We start from the raw sequence: 20,707 nt of genomic DNA, 5'->3' as shown, positions 1-20,707 counted from the left end.
TAGCAAGATGGCTATGTAAAAAATATAATTCGATGCTCATGTTGCAACCAAACATTTTGAAGCTTACCAAGAGTTGTTGTACAATTTATATGTATATTGTGCTCGTAACATTTCTTAATTACTGTTCTAATTGTAAATATTTGGCTGATTGTTGACCTCACTTTACTGAATCCATACTGATAATCATGGTCGCCAACCCAACCCAATCCACTAGGAGAGATTTCCGCTAATATTTGATCTTCTCTCATTTGATCCTTTCTCATTTCAAAGTTGTTGCCGACTTAATTCGGTTCGTTCAAGTATTATATCGAGGCCCAGCGGTCCAATACCTTCGAAGGAGTCCTCTTCAATATACTTGCTGTCTTCCCTCGCAATCGTCTCTTTCCTGACTTGAAATCCTCACTTTTCCTCCTTTATCTTGCTATACATCTGTTTTATCTCTCTCACCTCGGCCATCTCTTCTAGTTTCTCTATCTTTCCGCGCTCCCACTCTCACCTCTTTCTCTGCACTATGTGGAATGCTTGTGTTCTCGCTCGTACAAACTCCTGCATCGACACTTTGGTTTCTCTTTGCATTATCCTTTTCCTTGCTTCATTTCTTATATCGATGGCTTCACTACATTCTTGGTCAAACCACTCTCGTCTCTGTAGTTTCTTCTCACATCCAATTGTTGTAGTTATTGCCTCAGAGCCGCCTACTATCCTTCTATTCCTGTTTCTCTTGCTGTCTTCCTTCCTATCTCCTTTGCAGTTCTCTCTCAAAGTCTTTCCTCACCCTTTCATCCTTTTTTAATTTAGCAAACATTGATTTATTGTTGGTTTTTTTTTCGTTTTGAGCTGACATATTCTCTGTCGATATTTCATCTTTAGCAGGAAGTGGTGTGAACCTACATTATATCTATAATATCTTGCAATTTTCTTCTTTTTGTATCTTTTTTCCGTTATTGTGTCCTCTTCGATATATCATCAAAGTTCTTCTTGTTTATTTAGGTTACTATTCATCAATTATACTATGTGACATTTCTTCATTGATGCTTATTTGTTTTACGAACAGGATTGAAGGAATTTTAATGCATAAATTTCAATAAATGATGATAATAATAAAAGAACATACCAAAGCGGTAAAGTCTGAAGGTTATAATACTGAAGGTATACTCTGACAACCTAACTAAGACCTTCTAAGACGAAATACCTACATATATTTATACAGGGTGTCACACACATATTCCGATTTTCATGACCGAGGTATCAAATGAAATGGTTTGATGAATACTATGGTTCATGCTACAAATAAATTTTTTTCAAGGCCATCTTCAATTATTAACTTTTGTTTTTCAAATTGCTCCATAATTTTTCTTTACGTCATTAGATAGAGATTGTTTTTCTGAATCCACTGATGTGCAATACATCCGCTTTGAATGTAATTTTAGCAGAAAAAAGACACCTGTATATACTATATACAGGTTGTCGCACAAGAACGCTGTAAGCTGTAAATCTGTCATTTACCTTCCGATTTTTATGAACGAGGTATCAAATGAAATGGTTTGATGAATGCTATGATTCATGCTACAAATAAACTTTTTCCAACGCCATCTTCGATTTCAAGCGATTATCAACTTTTGATTTTCAAATTGCTCGGTATGTTTTTCTTCACGTTATGTGATAGAGATTTTTTTCTGAGCCCATCGATGTACAATACATTAACATTAACTGTAATTTTAGCAGAAAAAAACAATTAAAACATTTTCCGAACGTTGTCTTAGTCACTTCTGTAATACTGCAGTGTGCCATGGAAAAAAATAACACGCAAAACTGATAACAGTCATTAAATGCTATTTCAATGCCCGAAGCAGTTGTAAATGATACTTATAAGTTGTTTTTTCATTTATCCCATGGCACACTACAGTATAATACAAGTGACTTTTAGAGAATGTTCAGAAACTATTTTAATGTTTTTCTATGCTATAATTATAATTAATGTTGATGTAATTTACATTAATGGATTCAGAAAAAAAAACTCTATCCAATAGGGCGAAGAAAAACATACCGAGCAATTTGAAAATCAAAAGTTGTTGTTAATCGCTTGAAATTGAAGATAGCGTTGGAAAAAGTTTATTTGTAGCATAAATCATAGTATTCATCAAGCTATTTCATTTGATAGCTGGGTCATGAAAATTGGAAGGTAAATGACAGAGTTACAGCTTGCGGCGTTCTTGTGTGGCAACCTCTATATAAGGTGTCTTTTCTCTGCTAAAATTATATTCAAAATGGATGTATTGTACATCAGTGGATTTAGAAAAACAATCTCTATCCAATGACGTAAAGAAAAATATATAGAGCAATTTGTAAAGCATAAGTTAATAATCTACTAAATACAGTTTATAGCTTGTCTGATAGGATCCTTATGGTTGCCTTCCAGGTTATATTTCTAAATTATGAACGTACCAAACTTTGGCACCCATTCTAACGAAACTTTTTATTCCGTATTTATTTGGTTTGGTATTTTAGAGAGAGATACCGGCGACTAACATCTTTTCAATTGCAACACGTGATCCTGATTAATACCTCTTTTACAGTCTTCAATAAATACAGTAAAGATGTCATGAATAGCACCTTGTTTGTCAATACGTCATCTTTCCTCTGAAGTTGTTCTGTCAGAATTTGAATCATCTTTTCATAACTCCCTTACATTTTACCTGTTACTGTGAACTGTACTTGCGTGATAAAATAATCCTTTCATACTGCCAATCTCTCTCACTAGAGCATTTTGAACTAATAGTTTCAACATTCCGGGAATTTCATAAAATTCGTAATATACGAATTTAGTAACCATAGTTACAAAACTACTATGCATATGCACTGTCCCACATAAAATACAACATAGCTTAATAATACATGCATTGTATGTTGATTCTAGTTCTAGGTCTAGTGTTAGTTCTAGTTTTACACTAGCACTGTTACTATGTAGAACTAACACTATACATAGAACTAAAATCATTTGGGTTTAACCGAACGTCTCTCAAAACGGCTAAACTCAAATGATTCTACTTCTAGGTATAGTGTCAGTTCTAGTTTTACACTTGCACTGTCACTAGAACTAACGTTAGACCTAGAACTAGAACCATTCGGGTTTAGTCGTCCGTCTTCAGACGCTCAGTAGACGTACTCAGTAGTCATTTTCATTATTAACTTCATTTGCTCCCTTTTCCTCGTCCCACTCCATCATTGATTGTTTCATAAAAGTGTTGCAATTGATTCAAAGTATAGAAGATATTGTTATAGTTCATTCATAGAATTTGGGACTTTAAATAAACATAACTTTTTAAGTAATAACCAACAATTTGCTTGGATGCGATCTATGTAACAATCAGTTTTCTTAGAAAATCGTTGGAAATGGAACGTGCAAAAATGTGAAACATTCTAACGCAAAATTTTTAGGTGTAGAAATAGGTCAAAACGTTAAAATTAGGGCCCTAAAGGTTGTTCGAGCCAAAGCAAACAGTCAATATAAAACCAATATAATAACTATTATTATTGCTGTTGATAAAATAACTATCTATAAAGAAAACTTCATTTCGTAGTATGAGAAACTGATAGTTTCTGACAGTATAACTGACATGTTTACAGCGGTTTTAAGCGCTCTCATAGGTTAAGAGCTCAATTTATCAATGGGATAAATTTATCAAGCAGTGGTAAAAGTGGGTCTTGGAGAGAGAGTGTGCTTTTAAGGACTCAAATTTTAATGGTCTAGGTTTTCAGCGTTGTTAAATGTATTTAAATCTAATATAGGGTGTGATAGCTTGTCCAAAAATTTAAAAAAAAATTTCAACTTACCCTCTAAAATGCATCATTTTCAAGATACAGGGTGTTGAAATTTAAAAAAAAATCGTTTTTTGCGAATATCTCCGGAACCGTTTATCGTACAGAAAACAGTGTTTGTAAGCATTTTCTACTCATAATAAGCTAAGTTTTGTGCGAGAAAAAATTTGTTTAAAGTCATAATTGGTGAAGATTTTGAAGGGGTAGTGGTTGTTTTTTTCCCCAACTTCTACGCCACTGGAAAAAGTACGGTTTTGAGACGTCCATTTGAACTGTGAATGTTTTCTACATAAAAAAGGTACTGTAGGTCATGAGCTCTGAAGTTGACCGTTTTCTAGCGTTTGTGTAAAAAATTGTATAATTTATTTTTAACAAGTAGGCTTTAAATTTTATAACAAAAGCTGTCAAAATAACAATTAGTTTGTACCTGCAAAAAGTAAACTTGTATTACAAAATTAAAAATGAATTACACAAACGCTGAAATGTGCGAAATGCATTACCTTTACGGAATGGCGTGCGGTAATTCGGCAGAAGTAAGGATCGCCCAGTGCCACACTATAACTTGTTTTTACGCATTCACCAACTACTATGGGAAAATGGAAGTTTTAAAAGGAGTTCTGCTGATAATGGGCGGCCTATGGAAGTTGCAAATCCCAAAGTAGAAGAGGCTGTCCTCAACGAAATTGATGAAAATCAGACCACAAGTACCAGAAAAATTGCTCACAAGTTAAACCTATCTCACTCGACGGTTTGGAGAATTTTGAAAAGGCAACTTTTACATCCCTACCATATCCAAAGAGTACTAGCCTTATTGCCAAGAGATTTTCCGCCAAGATTTCTTTTTGTTCATGGATGCAAGACAAAATAGTTCAAAATACTGAGTTTGGAACCGAAGTTCTGTTTACCGATGAGCATCTTTCTCGAAGGATGGTATTTTCAATTTTCACAATAACCACATATGGACAAAAGAAAATCCACATGAAATTGCAGAAGGCCGTCATTAGCAACAATTTTCCGTAAATGTTTGGGCTGCCATCGTCGGTGATCATTTGATACATGATTGATCGTCGATGGGCACATTTTTTACCGAACAGTTTAAACGGTGCAGATTATCGAGAATTTCTAGAAGAAGTACTTCCGGAACTGCTGGAAGATGTACCGCTTCAAGTAAAACAAAACATGTACAGGTGTCCCAATTTCGATGTCCGCATAGGCTATCTCCGAAACTAAAAGAGATACAAAAAAAGTAGCTTACATGTCATGATCTCGTTTTTCGAGAAAATGCTAATGCCGAAAACTGCGAACAGCTATCGTCTTTTGTTTTCGTCCTATCGGCAAAAATTGAAAATTTTGCGAAAACGACAATCGCGAATATCTCACTTATTATCAAAGATGGAGTATTATAATTAAAACATTATATGGGCAACATCTTATATTTTCGAGATTTTAGACGTAACTTTATTTTTTTAAATGGAAACCATAGTTGGCTATGACCTAAAATAATTTGTTATTTTCTTCTGATAACAAATATATATAGTTTGTCGGGTATATTTCTTATAGTTATTGAATAATTAACAAAAATTCATTTTGTTCTATCTAAAAGTAATGTATGTATTTAAAAGTTATGTTGCTATGGTGATAACCATACATACATACTATGATGGAACATAATGTATCAATTTTTTTTGTTCTTTCTAAAACTATTGTATGTATTTAAAACTTAATGTTGTTATGGTGATAACCATACCATTGAAAAAATGGAAAACATTGATGGAAAACATTGGGTACGTTCAGCAGGTGTCAACAGTTGAATTAAATCAGTCAGCTAGTTGTATGAGCTTTAATACAGCGGAACGAAATCGGCTGAACAAGCAATTGAGAATTAGCAGTTCAGCATAACCTAAAACTATGGCCAACAATAATATTTTTGAAAATTTTGTGTTATTACAAGAGATAATGGATGATGATGTTGATTTTAAGGCTCATTTCATTTATTTACAGTTCTGCCAGTTTTCAAAATTAAAGGGGAGAAACAAAAAATATTAATCCTAACCTAGAATTTCACAACCGCTGACAAACTAAGCGCAGATTACTTACGTTGAGATATTTACCAAACTGCTGCGTAACAGCGCTGACTTAGCATATCATTCAGCCGCGCCTGCTAATAAAGCAACTCAACAGTTGACACCGGCTGAACGTGCCCGTTGTTTCCAATTATTGCCAAAGGTTGTACCTAGTAGTATTTAAAAATTCACTAACAACTCTGGCATTATGTGCTGGTGCTCCGTCATATTGAAAATATATCATTTGAGACTTATTTAATGGCAAATTGTTGACCAAAGGCACGATGTGCTGCCTTGACATATTGGGGTATTACCTGAGTTTAAGTTTTTATGGTAGATACTATATGCCAACATTCTATTATCTAAAAGGGCACACCATACATTGAACCCCAACCTTCTTTGAACAGTCAGAGACTTCATTGGTCCAGATGACATTTTGAACAAACAGCAGATTATTTAATTTTTCTAAATATCATCTACAAAATTCTAATCTTAGATCGACATCTCCGGCACGTAAATAATGAATTAGCCCCGCTTTGTATGGTTTATACATATTTTTCTTTCATATTCGGGAGCAGCGGCTTTTGGGTCAGATGTCTTGTTCAATTTCTCTGCAAGATGTTGATGGATTTATCGCAAGTGAAGCCAACACATTGACTTCATCCTCTTGCAGGCCATTTTGGTGTGTTTTAGCACGTGGTTTGGGGAAGGACCAAAAATCTATTAAATTTTCTGCTAACCGGCTGAAGGTTCTTACGTGCGGTTGCCTTTCTTCCGGATACCTTGTGAAATATAATTCCGTGGCTAACGTCTCATTCTTATCTGATAATATATAGCATTCCACATTCCATCATGTTACATTTTCATAATTTTCGAAATTCATTGTACTGTTTTATTCAGTTTTGTTATACTTTGACACCTAACATGCTGGTGCATCGTACCAGCTCATAATGATAGAGTTGTTATTGAATTTTTAAATAAAAACTTTGGCAATTATTTGATACATTATGTTCCATCATAGTATGGTTATCACCATAGCAACATTAACTTTTAAATACATACATTAGTTTTAGATAGAACAAAATGAATTTTTATTAATTATTCAATAACTATAAGAAATATACCCTACAAACTATATATATTTGTTATCAGAAGAAAATAACAAATTATTTTAGGTCATAGCCAACTATGGTTTCTATTTAAAAAAATAAAGTTACGTCTAAAATCTCGAAAATAAAAGATGGGAAAAAAATTCTTCCTACGCCACTCAATTCTTCGTAAAAAGTTGCCCATATAATGTTTTATTTATAATACTCCATCGTTGATAATAAGTGAGATATTCGCAATTGTCGTTTTTGCAAAATTTTCAGTTTTTGCCGATAGGGCGAAAACAAAAGACGATAGCTGTTCGGAGTTTTCGGCATTAGCATTTTTTCGAAAAACGAGATCAGGACATGTAAGCTACTTTTTTTGTATCTCTTTTAGTTTCGGAGATAGCCTATGCGGACATCGAAATTGGGACACCCTGTACACCTCCCAAAATAAGAGAAATTGCTCAGAGTCAATGTCCTCATCATTGTGGACTTTGTATTCGATGCTAAGAACGTGTTTAAACATCCATAGACAAAAATTGTCACATTTACAACTAGAAAAATTAATGACCCAATGTCACCAACTTGAACTGGTTCCATAAAATGTTACTAAAATCTCATTACAGCATCGGATGCTATAAAGAGTCTCATTACAGCACCCGTTTGAGTACTGTTATAGCTTCCATTACCGTAGCGAATTACAAAATAGTATATTAAAAAACAAGTTTCGTAAGACACGCTTGAAATGCACGAATTCAAGTTGAAAAACGAGTGGCGAAGCCACGAGTTTTTTAATGAATGAGTGCTTTAAGTCTTATGAAACGTGTTTTTTATGCTATTATTTGTAATTCGCGTTTTTATACTTTTTTTTAACAAAAATAAAGTAAATTTTGGCAATGTAGGGAAATAGGTATGTAGCAGTTGGTAACACCGGAACTCTTGAAAATAGAAACTTTGAATTGACAATTAGAAACTGTCAAAACACAAAATATATTCACCTGAAAAAATGTTTGATGTACACCTCCCAAAATAAGAGAAATTGCTCAGAGTCAATGTCCCCATCATTGTGGACTTTGTATTCGATGCGAAACGTGTTTAAACATCCATAGACAAAAATTGTCACATTGACAACTAGAAAAATTAATGAGCCAATGTCACCAACTTGAACTGGTTCCATAAAATGTTACTAAAATCTCATTACAGCATCGGATGCTGTAAAGAGTCTCATTACAGCACCCATTTGAGTACTGTTATAGCTTCCATTACCGTAGCGAATTACAAAAAAGACTTACTACTATAAAAATGTAGACCCAGGTTTTAGTACCCTCACAATCCACTGGATGACGTTGTAGACTGAATTTGTAGCAATCTGCATTATCTACACAAACAAAGCGCTTGTAATCATAGAAAAATTTATATGTAACGTCAAACTTAAAGGTGAAAGCAAACGTCACATTTTTGTTTTATCGTTTGGTGTGATAACTGGTGATAACCCCGTTGTTTAAGCAAATATTCCTCCTTACTTTCCTTTGGCTTAAGGCCGGTTGTACAATATACCGATAAACTTCCCGACAGCGTTATCTGGCAGATAAGTTAGTTTGTACTGTATTACAATGTACGGATATTTTTGTCGGTGAGATTATCGGCAGGATAACTTATCGGTGCCGATAAGACACTTATCCGCCAGATATTTATGGTTACCAAGGTTTTTATATAAAAACTTTGTATGATTACTGCATGGGTTAACCTATAACATTAAACGTTAACCTTATATGTGAACGATGTGTCAGTTGTCTGTCGTGAAAATTTTTTTAAACAATTTATATTGTCAAAATCATAATTCAAACTTCAAAGAAAGACGTTGGCGTTACCATTCTACGGCATAAATCACTAGATAAGGGGAAAAACTACTACCAACCGACTCTTATTCCGCCGATAGCAATCCTACCGACAAAAACAGTTTGTACAACAGCGAATATCTTTATCCTCCTGATAAGTTTATCGGGCGGACAGATATCAGGTAGATTTATCGGTATATTGTAGAACCGGCCCTTAGTGTTTTATATCCTTTAGTTAACTGTTTAAATAAACTTTTACCACCTCTTCCTAACTTTATCCGATAGATAAATTGGCGCTCATAGCCAATGAGAGCAATATATATTATATTTAAAATTATGAATTTTGTCTTGGAAAAACTTTAAATTCATATTTTTTTGCATTTATTTGTAAAATGTACTTAACCTCTTCAAAATAAATTGTTGGTATAAACCGGTATAGAAATACCTATATTTATGGGAACGCTAAATGTACCAAAAAATAGTGGGGAGATGACCTTCTATATACACAATATATATAAATTTTTCTATGAAAAAACTATCGTTTTGACGGTCGCTAAGTACTACGCAAAAGTCAACTTTTAATAGCAGTTTTCGAAAAACGATTTTTTTTTTTAAATTTCAACACCCTGTATCTCGAAATTGGTGCATTTTAGAGGATAAGTTGACAGAAACATTTTTTAAAATTTTTTGAGTAGCTATCACATCCTGAACACGCTTTATAATAGATAATAAATTTGTTATGTTTAATAGGTAAAGAGGGCTTTCGATCATGCCTACGCAATACTACAAAACGCAGTGAACCCGTTATATCCAAATAGACACCATTACTCCAGCCTCGGTAGGATAATTTGCGTTACCGACGACGTCGTCCAATATCGACAATGGGTCCAACAAGAATTCGGCCCCTTCCCGGGTAATTCTCCGGCAATTTCACCTCACCAATATCCACAAATCACCGCTCCCGTACGTGGGCCTCGTTCGTTATCAAGCAGCGGATCTACAGCAAGTGAAAGTGCTGGAAGTTCAGATGTAAGTTATAATTAATAAATAAATAATAATTGAGACTAATTTAATAAATGTTTGTAGGGTTCTGAGTCTCCTCTACACGACATCTCATCAAACAACAACGTTCACATGCCTCATCCAAAAAAAGTATGGTGTAATCAAGCGTACGCGAAAAAGACTCGGCAACAGCCGACGCAATTAATTAAACGTAAAAAGGTGCCGAAGAATAATCGGATAGATTAAGGAGTAAAACAAATTGGTCGATGGTTATAGTTGAATTTATTAGTCAAAAAAAGAGCCACGTCCACTTAAAAAAAAATTAATAATCGAAGAAAAGTCAAAGCTCAAGTCCCCCCAGTGTACATATTGTGTAGGTGTAATCGATTTATTTTCTATATCTTTTAAGCGTTCATTTTCGTCAGCGCGTGAATGAAAATTACTTTTTCTTCCCTTTTTAAACTTAGCGCGCAACCAAAAAAAAAAAAACGTTCTGACAAAAGATCATACACATCTACTAATATTTAATTTGTGAAGGTGTGTGGAGAGTTTTTTAAAAAGTATACGAATTCGATTTTCGATTTTTCGATTTCGGTGTAAAAGGAAATCCTTGATTTTCTTTCATTTTTATTGGTTGTATATTGTGCAATAACCAATTAATAACGGCGATATATTGGAAGTATTAAAAAAAACATACAAAAAAGATTTAAAAAAAATTTAAAAAAAAATTCAATCTGATTCTAATTCTGAAATTAAAATTGAAAAGAATATTATTTTTGTTTTTAACAATTTCGGTAAGTTTGGAGAATTTTAGTTTTCGGTTTATTTCTTTGTACATAATTATATATAGCTTATTTCTTTTTTAAAGGAAATCGATTAAAACTTATCCTTGATATTATTTACGCGTAACAAGGAATAATGAGAATACTTTTTTTTATTTCATCAATTTTAATAATTTTTTTAACCAACAAAAATTATTGCTGCATTTAAAGTTAGAAATTTATTAATAATTTCGATGATTAATTAATGCATCATCTAATTTAACTTAAATTAATCATCTTTTAATTTCTTTTGAATTCTTTTTTAACACTATGAAAATTTGTTTTAATTTTTTGCATATCTACGATGATAAAAAAAAATTATCTTTCTAAACAGGAAATGTCTAAAATCGTTTTTGATACAGTTTCTAAAAAAAAATGCCTTATAATAGTAAAATGCACCAATTTGATATTAAATAAATCTATAAATGATAGAGAAAAATAAAAAACAAATCATCTGAAAATAAATAATAATAAATAAAAAGTTTTAAAAAAGAACAAAAAAAAAACGAAATAAAAAGATCTAAAAGCAATATCTTGTCTCTGTGTGTAATAAGGTGTGTTTAAAGGAAAGAAATTTAGAGAGCAATGATTTTATTATTAGTTGTGAGGAATAGTTGATGGTAACCTAAAAACTACTAACAATATTATTTAAGATATTTCTTTTGTGATTTATGATATGTTCCTAACAAAGGCAATTTTGCGTTTTCTAAAAGTTTGGTGGATGTAAAATAACGACCAAAGCACCACACTACATTAGAGTTTGTATTTAAATCAATTTATGAACAATATCTTGCCAAATGTTCCTTTAATCTAACTTTATGCTTGTAGATATATTAGCTTCAGAGATAATTCATCTAAAGGCTATAATTTTCATACAGTTTATCACTTTTTTAAATATGTATGTATCAAAAATCTATAATTCCTATCTGTTGCTTTCTTAATATTATCAGGAGTAATAATGTTTGCCATAACATCCTAATTTTTATAATTGTTTTAGTTAATTATCATGGATGATGAGTAATCCTATGAAGGATAAGACACTGTCTTTTTGATTGAATACCCAAGAATATAAACTCTGTTTGGTTTTATTAACAAAAAATCTGCAAGGATTGCAATAACAGATTTATATATTTATATATATTATAAATTTGAAACAAATTTTTGGTATATAATATACACATATTATTATTATTAGAATCCATGTTGCGAGGTTAATAAATATAAGATATAATAAAACAATAATGTGTTTTAACTTCAGTTTCTCGCGTTTATTTTTAAATTTCCTCGGTACCGGTTTCGACGCTATATTAGGTCATCATCAGCCGAATCTACAAAACAATTGAATTACAAAAAATCCTGTATGAATGTGAATAATTAAAACTGTATATAAAATAATATAAAATATAATTTTTTACAAACTTACGGTCAAAAATAAAAACTAAATTAAAATTGGAAACATCTGTTTGGTCATTAGAGATAAAATTTCACACGTAACTAACAATTTAAAATTATTTTTACAGGATTTTTTGTAATTCAATTGTTTTGTAGATTCGGCTGATGATGACCTAATATAGCGTCGAAACCGGTACCGAGGAAATTTCAAAATAAACGCGAGAAACTGAAGTTAAAACACATTATTGTTTTATTATATCTTATACACATATTACTTACAAATGTAACACTTTTTTTTTGTTACACTTTTTTTTCTGTATACAGTGTGTCCCAGGATAGATGTTACAAGAGGTATAATGACTTAAAAATTTTTGAAATTTATTTTAATGCTAAGGAATTAAGCCCTGCTTAGTGTGAAGAGAATTTTAAGAATATTTTCATATTTTAAAAACAAAGACGGCCTTGACAATGAATCGAAAACTATTTTTAGTTTAGGTAAAGTAATCTTTTTGTTCATGATACGGAAAAATTTTATTAAGAAAAGTTGTTCAAAATGAGAAATTATGTTCCTATACAAAATTTCAGAAGGATCTATCTACTTTGGTTGAACCATCACGTTTTAGTTTAAATAACATAAATATTCTATAGCAATTGAAATGTGAACTAAAACTGAGGGATAATATAATTTATTTGTCAATATTTGCGACTACTTAAGTCATTTTTTTTTCCATGGCATTTTTCATTGGTTTTTTTTTTCTTCACTCTGACCTAATCTAAAATATGGTGGTTTAATCAATGTAGGTAGATCTTTCTGAAATTTTGCATAGTGTCACAATTTCTCATTCTGAACAACTTTTCTTAATGATATTTTGCCGTATCATGAACAAAAAGCTTACTTTACCTGAACTCAAAATAGTTTTCGCTTCACTATCAAGACTGAGTTGATTTTCAAAATATGAAAATATACTTAAAATTCTCTCCACACCAAGCAGGGCTTAATTACTAAGCCTTAAAATAAAATTCAAAAATTTTTCAGTCATTATACCTCTTGTAACATCTATCCTGGGACACACTGTATATTCTTTGGTGACACAAGAAAATTTTATAACACATCTACTTTTGAGATATTTTGCTGTTTCTAAGTCTCTTTATAGTACCAATTTTTTCAGCATAGGTTTTTTACCCCAACTCATTTACAGGATGGCTTGAATTACATTTCCATTTTTTATCTTTCATTAACAGCTTACAATTACATTTAATCTTCATTTCTTCTCCTTCCACAAATTGAAATCTCTTATTTATTGTAATTTATTAATGATCATAAACCAATTCAAAGCTAGGATCGCGATTTTAATTTCTTTGTTACTACTTGATTAAATAGTATTTGAATTATTATCACTTGATCAGTTTGTTTCTTCTTTATTGAGTACATATTCATTCGTCTGAAATCAAGTAATACAAACAGATTTTGTATAAATAGTTTCTTTATTACCTATATTAAATATGTTTTTTTGAACAAATTGTTGTATTATGTTTCCAGGTTTTTCTGCAACTAGCAATTTTTCAATTATAAATGCAATCAAATTTTGTTAGGTGTTATTTTAAGGGTGTGTCCAAACATAGCGCAAAATTCGGTGATTGAACATCTTCATCCAAACTTACGCGCGGCAGAATTATGTCCAATGAACGCCTCACACTTGTTGTGTTATGTTTGGACACACTTTCAAACTCTTTTGGAGAAACGAGGAATTTGTAAAGAAATTTTACTTCACACGCCATTGAGAAAGGAGAAATTTGAAATTTTCTTGTGTCATCAAGGTATTTTTGAAAGAAAAATTCAAATACTTCTTGATTGTTGTGTCTAAGCTTATTCGGTTATTCATATCATTATTTTATCTTTCTGTCAATTGCATAGCATTTATCATAGTTTTAAAAATTAATAATTAATGGTTTTTATTGGTCCATCTATTTTCGCCTATTTAACGTGATTATTTTGTTCTGGATTGTGATAATTTCTCAAACATTATTTTGGCCTTTTATCAATTAATTCCATGCATACTAAACATTTTTTTTGTCATTTTCTGGTCACTCCATTTTTCACAATTTTCTCAGTCTTCAAATTCGTTGATAAATATTTATTTTCTTGTGAATATTTGAAAATCATAAACAAAACGCATATTTCTTTGCGCGAACCCAACACTTATATTCTCTTTTGATAGGCTTACCAATCACATATTGTTTTAATGTTGTCATTTTTCCTTTATATTTTATCATACTTTCATTAAAAATCGAGCATAGCACGAACTACAAAGTTAAAACAAAAGAAATCTATCTCTGGATATAAGAATACTTTAATTTCTTCAATCGTTGCTTTGAATCTCTTTGTTCCTTTGCGTATAGATTTTTGGATGGCTTAAAAATTAGATTCAACCCCAACATATCATGGGACCACAATTCCACAAAAGTGTGTACTGGACTTTCAAAATCATCATTATATTATAACCATATGTTTCTGATAAAATAACTTCCATAATGGTAAAGATGTTCATAATAATTCCATAAGATTAAATTAAGACAAAATTGAAAGGGATATATATTTCCATGACTAATTATGTAATTATTCTCCTCTATTTCCTTCTCTATCTACGTTTTTGGATAATGATGAATAGGCTCTTTTTCTAGACGCATCATTTCTTAAATTAAATCTCACTTTGAACTTTACTATTTTATTAAATCTAATATATTTAATTTTGTTTGTTACGAAAGTCTTTTTGTGATATCTATTAAATACCTCATTATCATTTCTTGGTTTTTTTAAACAACTAGCTCAACAAAAATGGTTATATTTCACTTCTAACTTTCCCTCGTTGACAATGATAGGGCAAGGAGACCAAAACGTTAGGATATCTAAGACGAGCTAACCTTTATTACACACTTAACAAATATATTAGATTTGTGAACAGCATAGACAACGAAAGAATATTTAAAAAGTGAAGGTGCCTTAACTGGTGATAAAGGAAAAATTTGGCATTAATAACTCTGTAAACATCTTAAAACATTTTAAACATCTTCTTTAGACAATCCAAAAGCTTCTTCTCTGCGCTTTGACTATCATCTACAGTAACACTGCCCATAACTTCTAAATTTCTTACATTCTTGTTTTTCTACCATATTGTATGAAATTGAATAAGTAATTATTGAAGAACCTACATACAGTGTGTTAATTAATTATCGTACCCGACGTCATACTTGCAAGTATGCAACCAATATCACAGTATTGGCATTGCAATGCGCAAATCGCGTATTATTCGGCAATACTGTGATATTGGTTGCATATTTGCAATGATGACGTCGGGTACGATAATTAATTAACACACTGTAGATGGTTTAGTTTGAAATTGCGCTAGATTAACTTACATACTTTAATAATTACACAAGTAAACATTTATGTAGAATTATTTTGGCTTTTTCGAACTTGATTATTTATTTTTGTTATAATTTACATAATTCATCTTCAAGAATAAGTTTGAACTGTAAATGTTGGGAGCCCCATATTTTTGCTATATTTTTAATGAAGATTGTTTCCCAATAACACAAATACCTCTGAAACTCTCAAAAATGACTGAAATTCGAAAACTATAAATCGAGTTATTTATTTCCAAACATTACACACTTATTTCAAATAGTTTCTGAGATATAATAAAAATAAGAAAAGGTTGGTTTCAAAAAAATTATTAAATTTTATTAAAATTATTTTTTGCTCGATTCAGAATTAAATTCCGACCAATTTGAGTCCAAACACGATGTATTTATCTTAAATGGTTTCCTAAATATAACAAAAATAAAAAAAAAACAATTGCAAACCAAAATGGCGGATATCAATTGATGTTTTTGAGTTATTTTTAATGGAAAATATGGGTTGTTGGGTATCAAATTGAAGGATTTTTAATTTTTTAAACGATTTTTTGGGTTATATTTAAATTTAAAAAAATAAATTAAAGATTTTAGGTTATCATCTTAAAAATGTTTCCAAAAAATAAAATCAATGCGCTCTAATTTTTTTTTCTGTATTAAACATACATTTTCAATTCAATTTTTATGTAATTTTGTTTTATATCTTACATAATATCTAGTAAAAATAAAAAAATAGTAATAATAAATATGTAGATATAAACGTAATTGTAAGAAGAACGTTTTTGTTATTATTTTCTTTATTATTTCTTTAATATCAAATAAAAAGAAATCTTGTATATAAACACGAATATATCCTATAGTAGTAAAAAAATAAACAATGTGATATTAAAAGAAAAAAATGGGATTACCATTTTTGTAAAAAAAAATGTTTAAAAAAAAGCGGGGATAATTTTTACATTTCGCAAAAAAGCTTTTTTTCTACTTAAGATAAAAAAATGATAATAAAAAAATAATTTTTAACACAATTATTTCAGTTTAGGTTTTTTTTTGTACATAATATACTCATCACGTACGATTTACTCCGAAAAAAATTAAATAAATGACCTTTTCTGATCGTTTTAGGTCAGCAAAAAGAAAGAGAATGTCGAGCAATCTCAAAAAGTTAAGAAAAAAAACTTTAAAAAAAAAAAATTCAAAGGAGCCGAACGGATGTTCCTGTTTTTTTTTGAGTTTGCTTTTTCAACGAAAACAAAAAAAAAAAATAAAACTAAAACTTGTAAATTTATTGGAAGAGAAAATGGTTGCGTTATTTAAATAGTGTTTATTGTGTATAAAACTTGATGATAAAAAAATGCAAAGTGTTTATATTATTATATTATATATATATATCGACATTTTTACACGCGAAATTGTTGTAGGTTTAAGTATTTATAATAATTTAATAGTTGGTAAGCAGTTTGTTTGTCTCTATTTATACTACCGCGTCAAAGCTGTGTAATCCTGTTAAAAAAATCGTTTGAGATTTTTTTTAATGGGAATAAACATTAAGTCATATTTCAGTACAAAGAAAAAAAGGTAAAAAATAAGCAAAAAATTCAATACAAAAAAATAAACCAATTGAAGAAAAAATGCGTCAAGACTATGTAAAACAATCGAAAGAGGATTTGAAATATATTTTGCATCTTGTGCGCTACATCAATTTGTTTTATTTATTTTCGCTCCTTTCGCTCACTTATACGAAATAATTACATGTATAGTATTTTGATTAGTTTTAATATTTCAAAATTTGTTTAAATCGATTCTGCAATATTTTAACTTATAACATTCATAGTCGCAATCGCTAAATACTTCATTTTATGGATAAAAAATTCTTCGAAAAACCTTGAAGCAAAGTTCAGTGTAACAACACCTAATTTTATTTAGCTACATTATTATTAACAATAATAAACAGATAATAAAATATGATAAGTAACTACCATTATGAAAAGGAAAGAAATAAGCTTTGAAAGTACTTATTATTATTATTGCTGCCGGGGTGAGGGGAGCGGCCCCTCTCGTCACCGCGACCTATAAGATCTATTGTAACTTTAGACCTCCAAAAGTGTAGGGCAAATGGTGGTCCTTAATGAACTTTAGTATTGCTCCAAGGTCTTGTTCCTTTATGTTGGTAGGTGTCAAAAGGCCTTTCCCAAAAATTTTGTGTCAGGCCATTTCTGACACGTCGTTGCAAAATCCAGAAGTTTAATCCTTAGCTTGTCCAATGTGGAAGAGGTGTTATTTTAAGGGGGTATAGCCAGTCTGGAAACCTGAGAGCGTCCTTAGATCACCTTTGCTGAGACATATAACTTCTTTTGTTTTGTTTTGCGACTTGAGTTCTTTCCACCGTAAGGCTACCTTTGAGGCCTCCCAACTGTTGATTACTTGTTTTAGGTGGCTTTTTGTAGTCCATAACCGGGTTAGGGTCCAATGAAGAGCGTTTTCGCAGCGTGTTTGGCTAGCTTATTCGCCTTCTCATTGCTCTCAATGTTTCTGTGTTGAAAGCACTTACATAGATATACAGAGTGTCTCAGCAAGACCGGTCATTAGACGGTTCTGGCCAAAATAAAAATTTGAGAATTCAGATTTAAGTATAATCAATTGCGTTCCCTTCGACTAAAATATTTTCAGATTCTAGCACTTCTACTTTATTTTTTTAAATGGAACACCCTATATATTTTTATATATTTGGATTCGTCTATTTTCAAGGTTTGTGAATAACTTTACTTTTTGCAATTTGATTTTTCCGTTCTCGAGTTATTCGATTTTTTCTAAAAACATCTGCTCTAGCAGACATTTGTTATCCTCCATTGCTAAACACGCCACAACAACGAGAAGACCGAGAAGATATCGAAAATTAAATAAATAATCGATAATCATCAATAATATCAAATAACGGAAATAGAACATGGTGAAGTTTTATTCATAAATTTGACGATTTCTTCCTGATGATGAGGGCTCAGTTTCCTCGAAACATGTAGAAAAGAAAACAAAAATAAATAACATCGAGATAGTACAAGGAAAATAATTTAACCTTCATATCCAATTTGTTCAAAAGATCAGAAAATACTCGATTTTTGGGATATCAATTTAGGATTCAGAACATGCTTAAGCAACATGATGGAGTGTGTTTTGGTGCCGCGAACGGCTGTCTAGATCGTTTGGTCACTGTACTATGGCACGTTAACTTTTCGAATCTTGGAAGTACCATAATTTCATTTTATTAAATGGCACTCCTCATATTTTATTAGTTGATCGCCTTCGGCGTCTCATTTTACATCTTCTATACCCCATATGTCCTATACCTAACATTAATAGTTTGTGAAATAATTAGGGTTTTTTGAAAAATGCACATATTTATATCGATATTAACCTAGTGTGCCATGGAAAACAAATGTTTAATGACTTATTGACAAACGTCAAAGTCTGATTTACGTTGTCTAATGCTTGTGAGTCTAATAGTGAGTTTACACATGCATGGATTTAGTGGCGCCAATAAAAACTGGCGCGCCAGTAAAATTAAATTGCATGTATAAACATCAACTGGCATGCAAGTTGAAACCATGCATGCATGGATCGGAAAAGTCTGCACCCTTCTGAAATTACTGGCGCCAGTGATGAGTCTAAAACATGTAACCATGGCAACATAGGTGAGTGTCCACAAAAATACAAAATTTTTTAATGTCAAATTTAGGTTATGTTTCATTGCATTCAAATTAAATCCCAATTACGTTAACACATTCAACGATAACGTATAATTATCCACCTTAAACCTAGAATATATCTATTTTCGTTTCGGTTGAGGTCCTAATTTGTGTATACAGTGTGTCCCCGGATAGGTGAAACGACTCTTATAAAATGTAAAATTTTTTTGATATTAATTGTCATCTTTTGGGGTTCAGCCCTGCTTGGTTAAAGACTAATTTTGAACATATTTTCAAATTTTTAAAAACAAGTGACTGTTGAAGTATCAGGTAAAGTACCTTTTTTGTTTACAGTATGGTAAAATGTTACTCAGAAATTTTATTCAGAATGAAAAGTTATGGCCATATGAAAATTTTCGGAATCATCGGCCTACTTTGATAAAACCCATTTTTTATTATTTTCGTCAATAGTACCTTATTACGATTTTTTGTTTTGAGATTCAGATTATTCGGAAAAAATAAACAAACCGTTCTTAAAATATTCACAAAAAATTAAATGTGTGTTCGCCCCCAAAGAAAACAGTTAATTATAACTAACAGTTAATCAGTTTCATCATAATTTTTTTTTTCTTAGAGTGAATACTTCCTGCTGTAATCCAACTTTTAATTCCAGTATTTGGAAATTTTTCACTAAATAAAGCAATAACCACATTTATCGGGTTTTCCCCGGTTCCATAACACTGAATCACGTAAACTTTTTCCTCTAATGTTAACATTGTATTTGAAAAATACTTTAAATTTACAAAATTACAGTTTGACAGATTAACAATGACAGGAAAGCAATTTTGTTTTTCCAAGCAGTCTTTGTTAAAAATAAAAATGTTTGATATGGATTTTTCAAAGTAGGCCGATCAATCCGAAAATTTGCATATGGCCATAGTTTTTCAATCTGAATAAAACTTCTTAGTAACACTTTCACGTACTGTAAACAGAAAAGGTACTTTACCTGCCACAAAAAAAGTTTTTCTTTCACTATCAAGGCTCACTTGTTTTTAAAAAATTGAAAATATGTTTAAAATTAGTCTTTAATCAAGCAGGGCTAAACCCCAAAAAATGACAATTAATATCGAAAAAAATTTACTTTTTATAAGAGTCGTTTCACCTATCCGGGGACACACTGTATAGTTGTAGTACACTTTAAAAATGAAACTGGCGTGTCACTTATTTTTTACATGTGCCACGCTAGTGGCACATGTAATGTAAACCTTTACTGGCGTGCAAGTAGAACTGGCGCAACTACTGGCGCCACTAAATCCATGCATGTCTAAACTAACCTTTAAACCATTTAAAATGGATATTAATAACGTAAATAATGTTTATACAAATAAAGAAATCTTTAATTTATTTTTTATGTACGAAAAGTGCGATATAATTCTTAGTATATTTACGTCCGATGACAAGAGGTAAATTTAGAAGAATAGAAGCAAATTTTGACTTGAATTTTGAAAACTGACCAAAAAATATAGTAGATTATGCAGCGGAAGAGGTAAATACCTTGGCTTATTTCGAGCCCAGTCCCAACACCTC

The 20,707-nt window shown here is 31.1% G+C and overlaps 1 protein-coding gene across 2 annotated transcripts in view; it reads left to right on the top strand.

The window, feature by feature from the left end:
- Positions 1-17,133, top strand: part of LOC111419716 (terminal nucleotidyltransferase 4B-like) — a 38,701-nt gene extending 21,568 nt beyond the window's left edge. The window contains exons 4-6 of one of the 2 annotated variants that reach the window (XR_011640991.1): positions 9,562-9,840; positions 9,898-13,833; positions 13,893-17,133. Coding sequence is in view for 1 of the 2 variants with exons in the window: in XM_071197773.1 (XP_071053874.1) it covers positions 9,562-9,840; positions 9,898-10,059 (441 nt within the window). In the remaining variant the exon portion in view is untranslated. Of the gene's footprint in view, positions 1-9,561; positions 9,841-9,897 lie in introns of both variants that reach the window. The other variant, XM_071197773.1, reaches the window with a different exon arrangement.
- Positions 17,134-20,707: the final 3,574 nt, after the last annotated feature.

The sequence above is a fragment of the Onthophagus taurus genome, chromosome 7, assembly GCF_036711975.1.
Source record: "Onthophagus taurus isolate NC chromosome 7, IU_Otau_3.0, whole genome shotgun sequence".
Lineage (NCBI taxonomy): Eukaryota > Metazoa > Arthropoda > Insecta > Coleoptera > Scarabaeidae > Onthophagus > Onthophagus taurus.
Note: the sequence above shows the minus strand (reverse complement) of the source record. Positions and strands in the feature narration are given on the sequence as shown.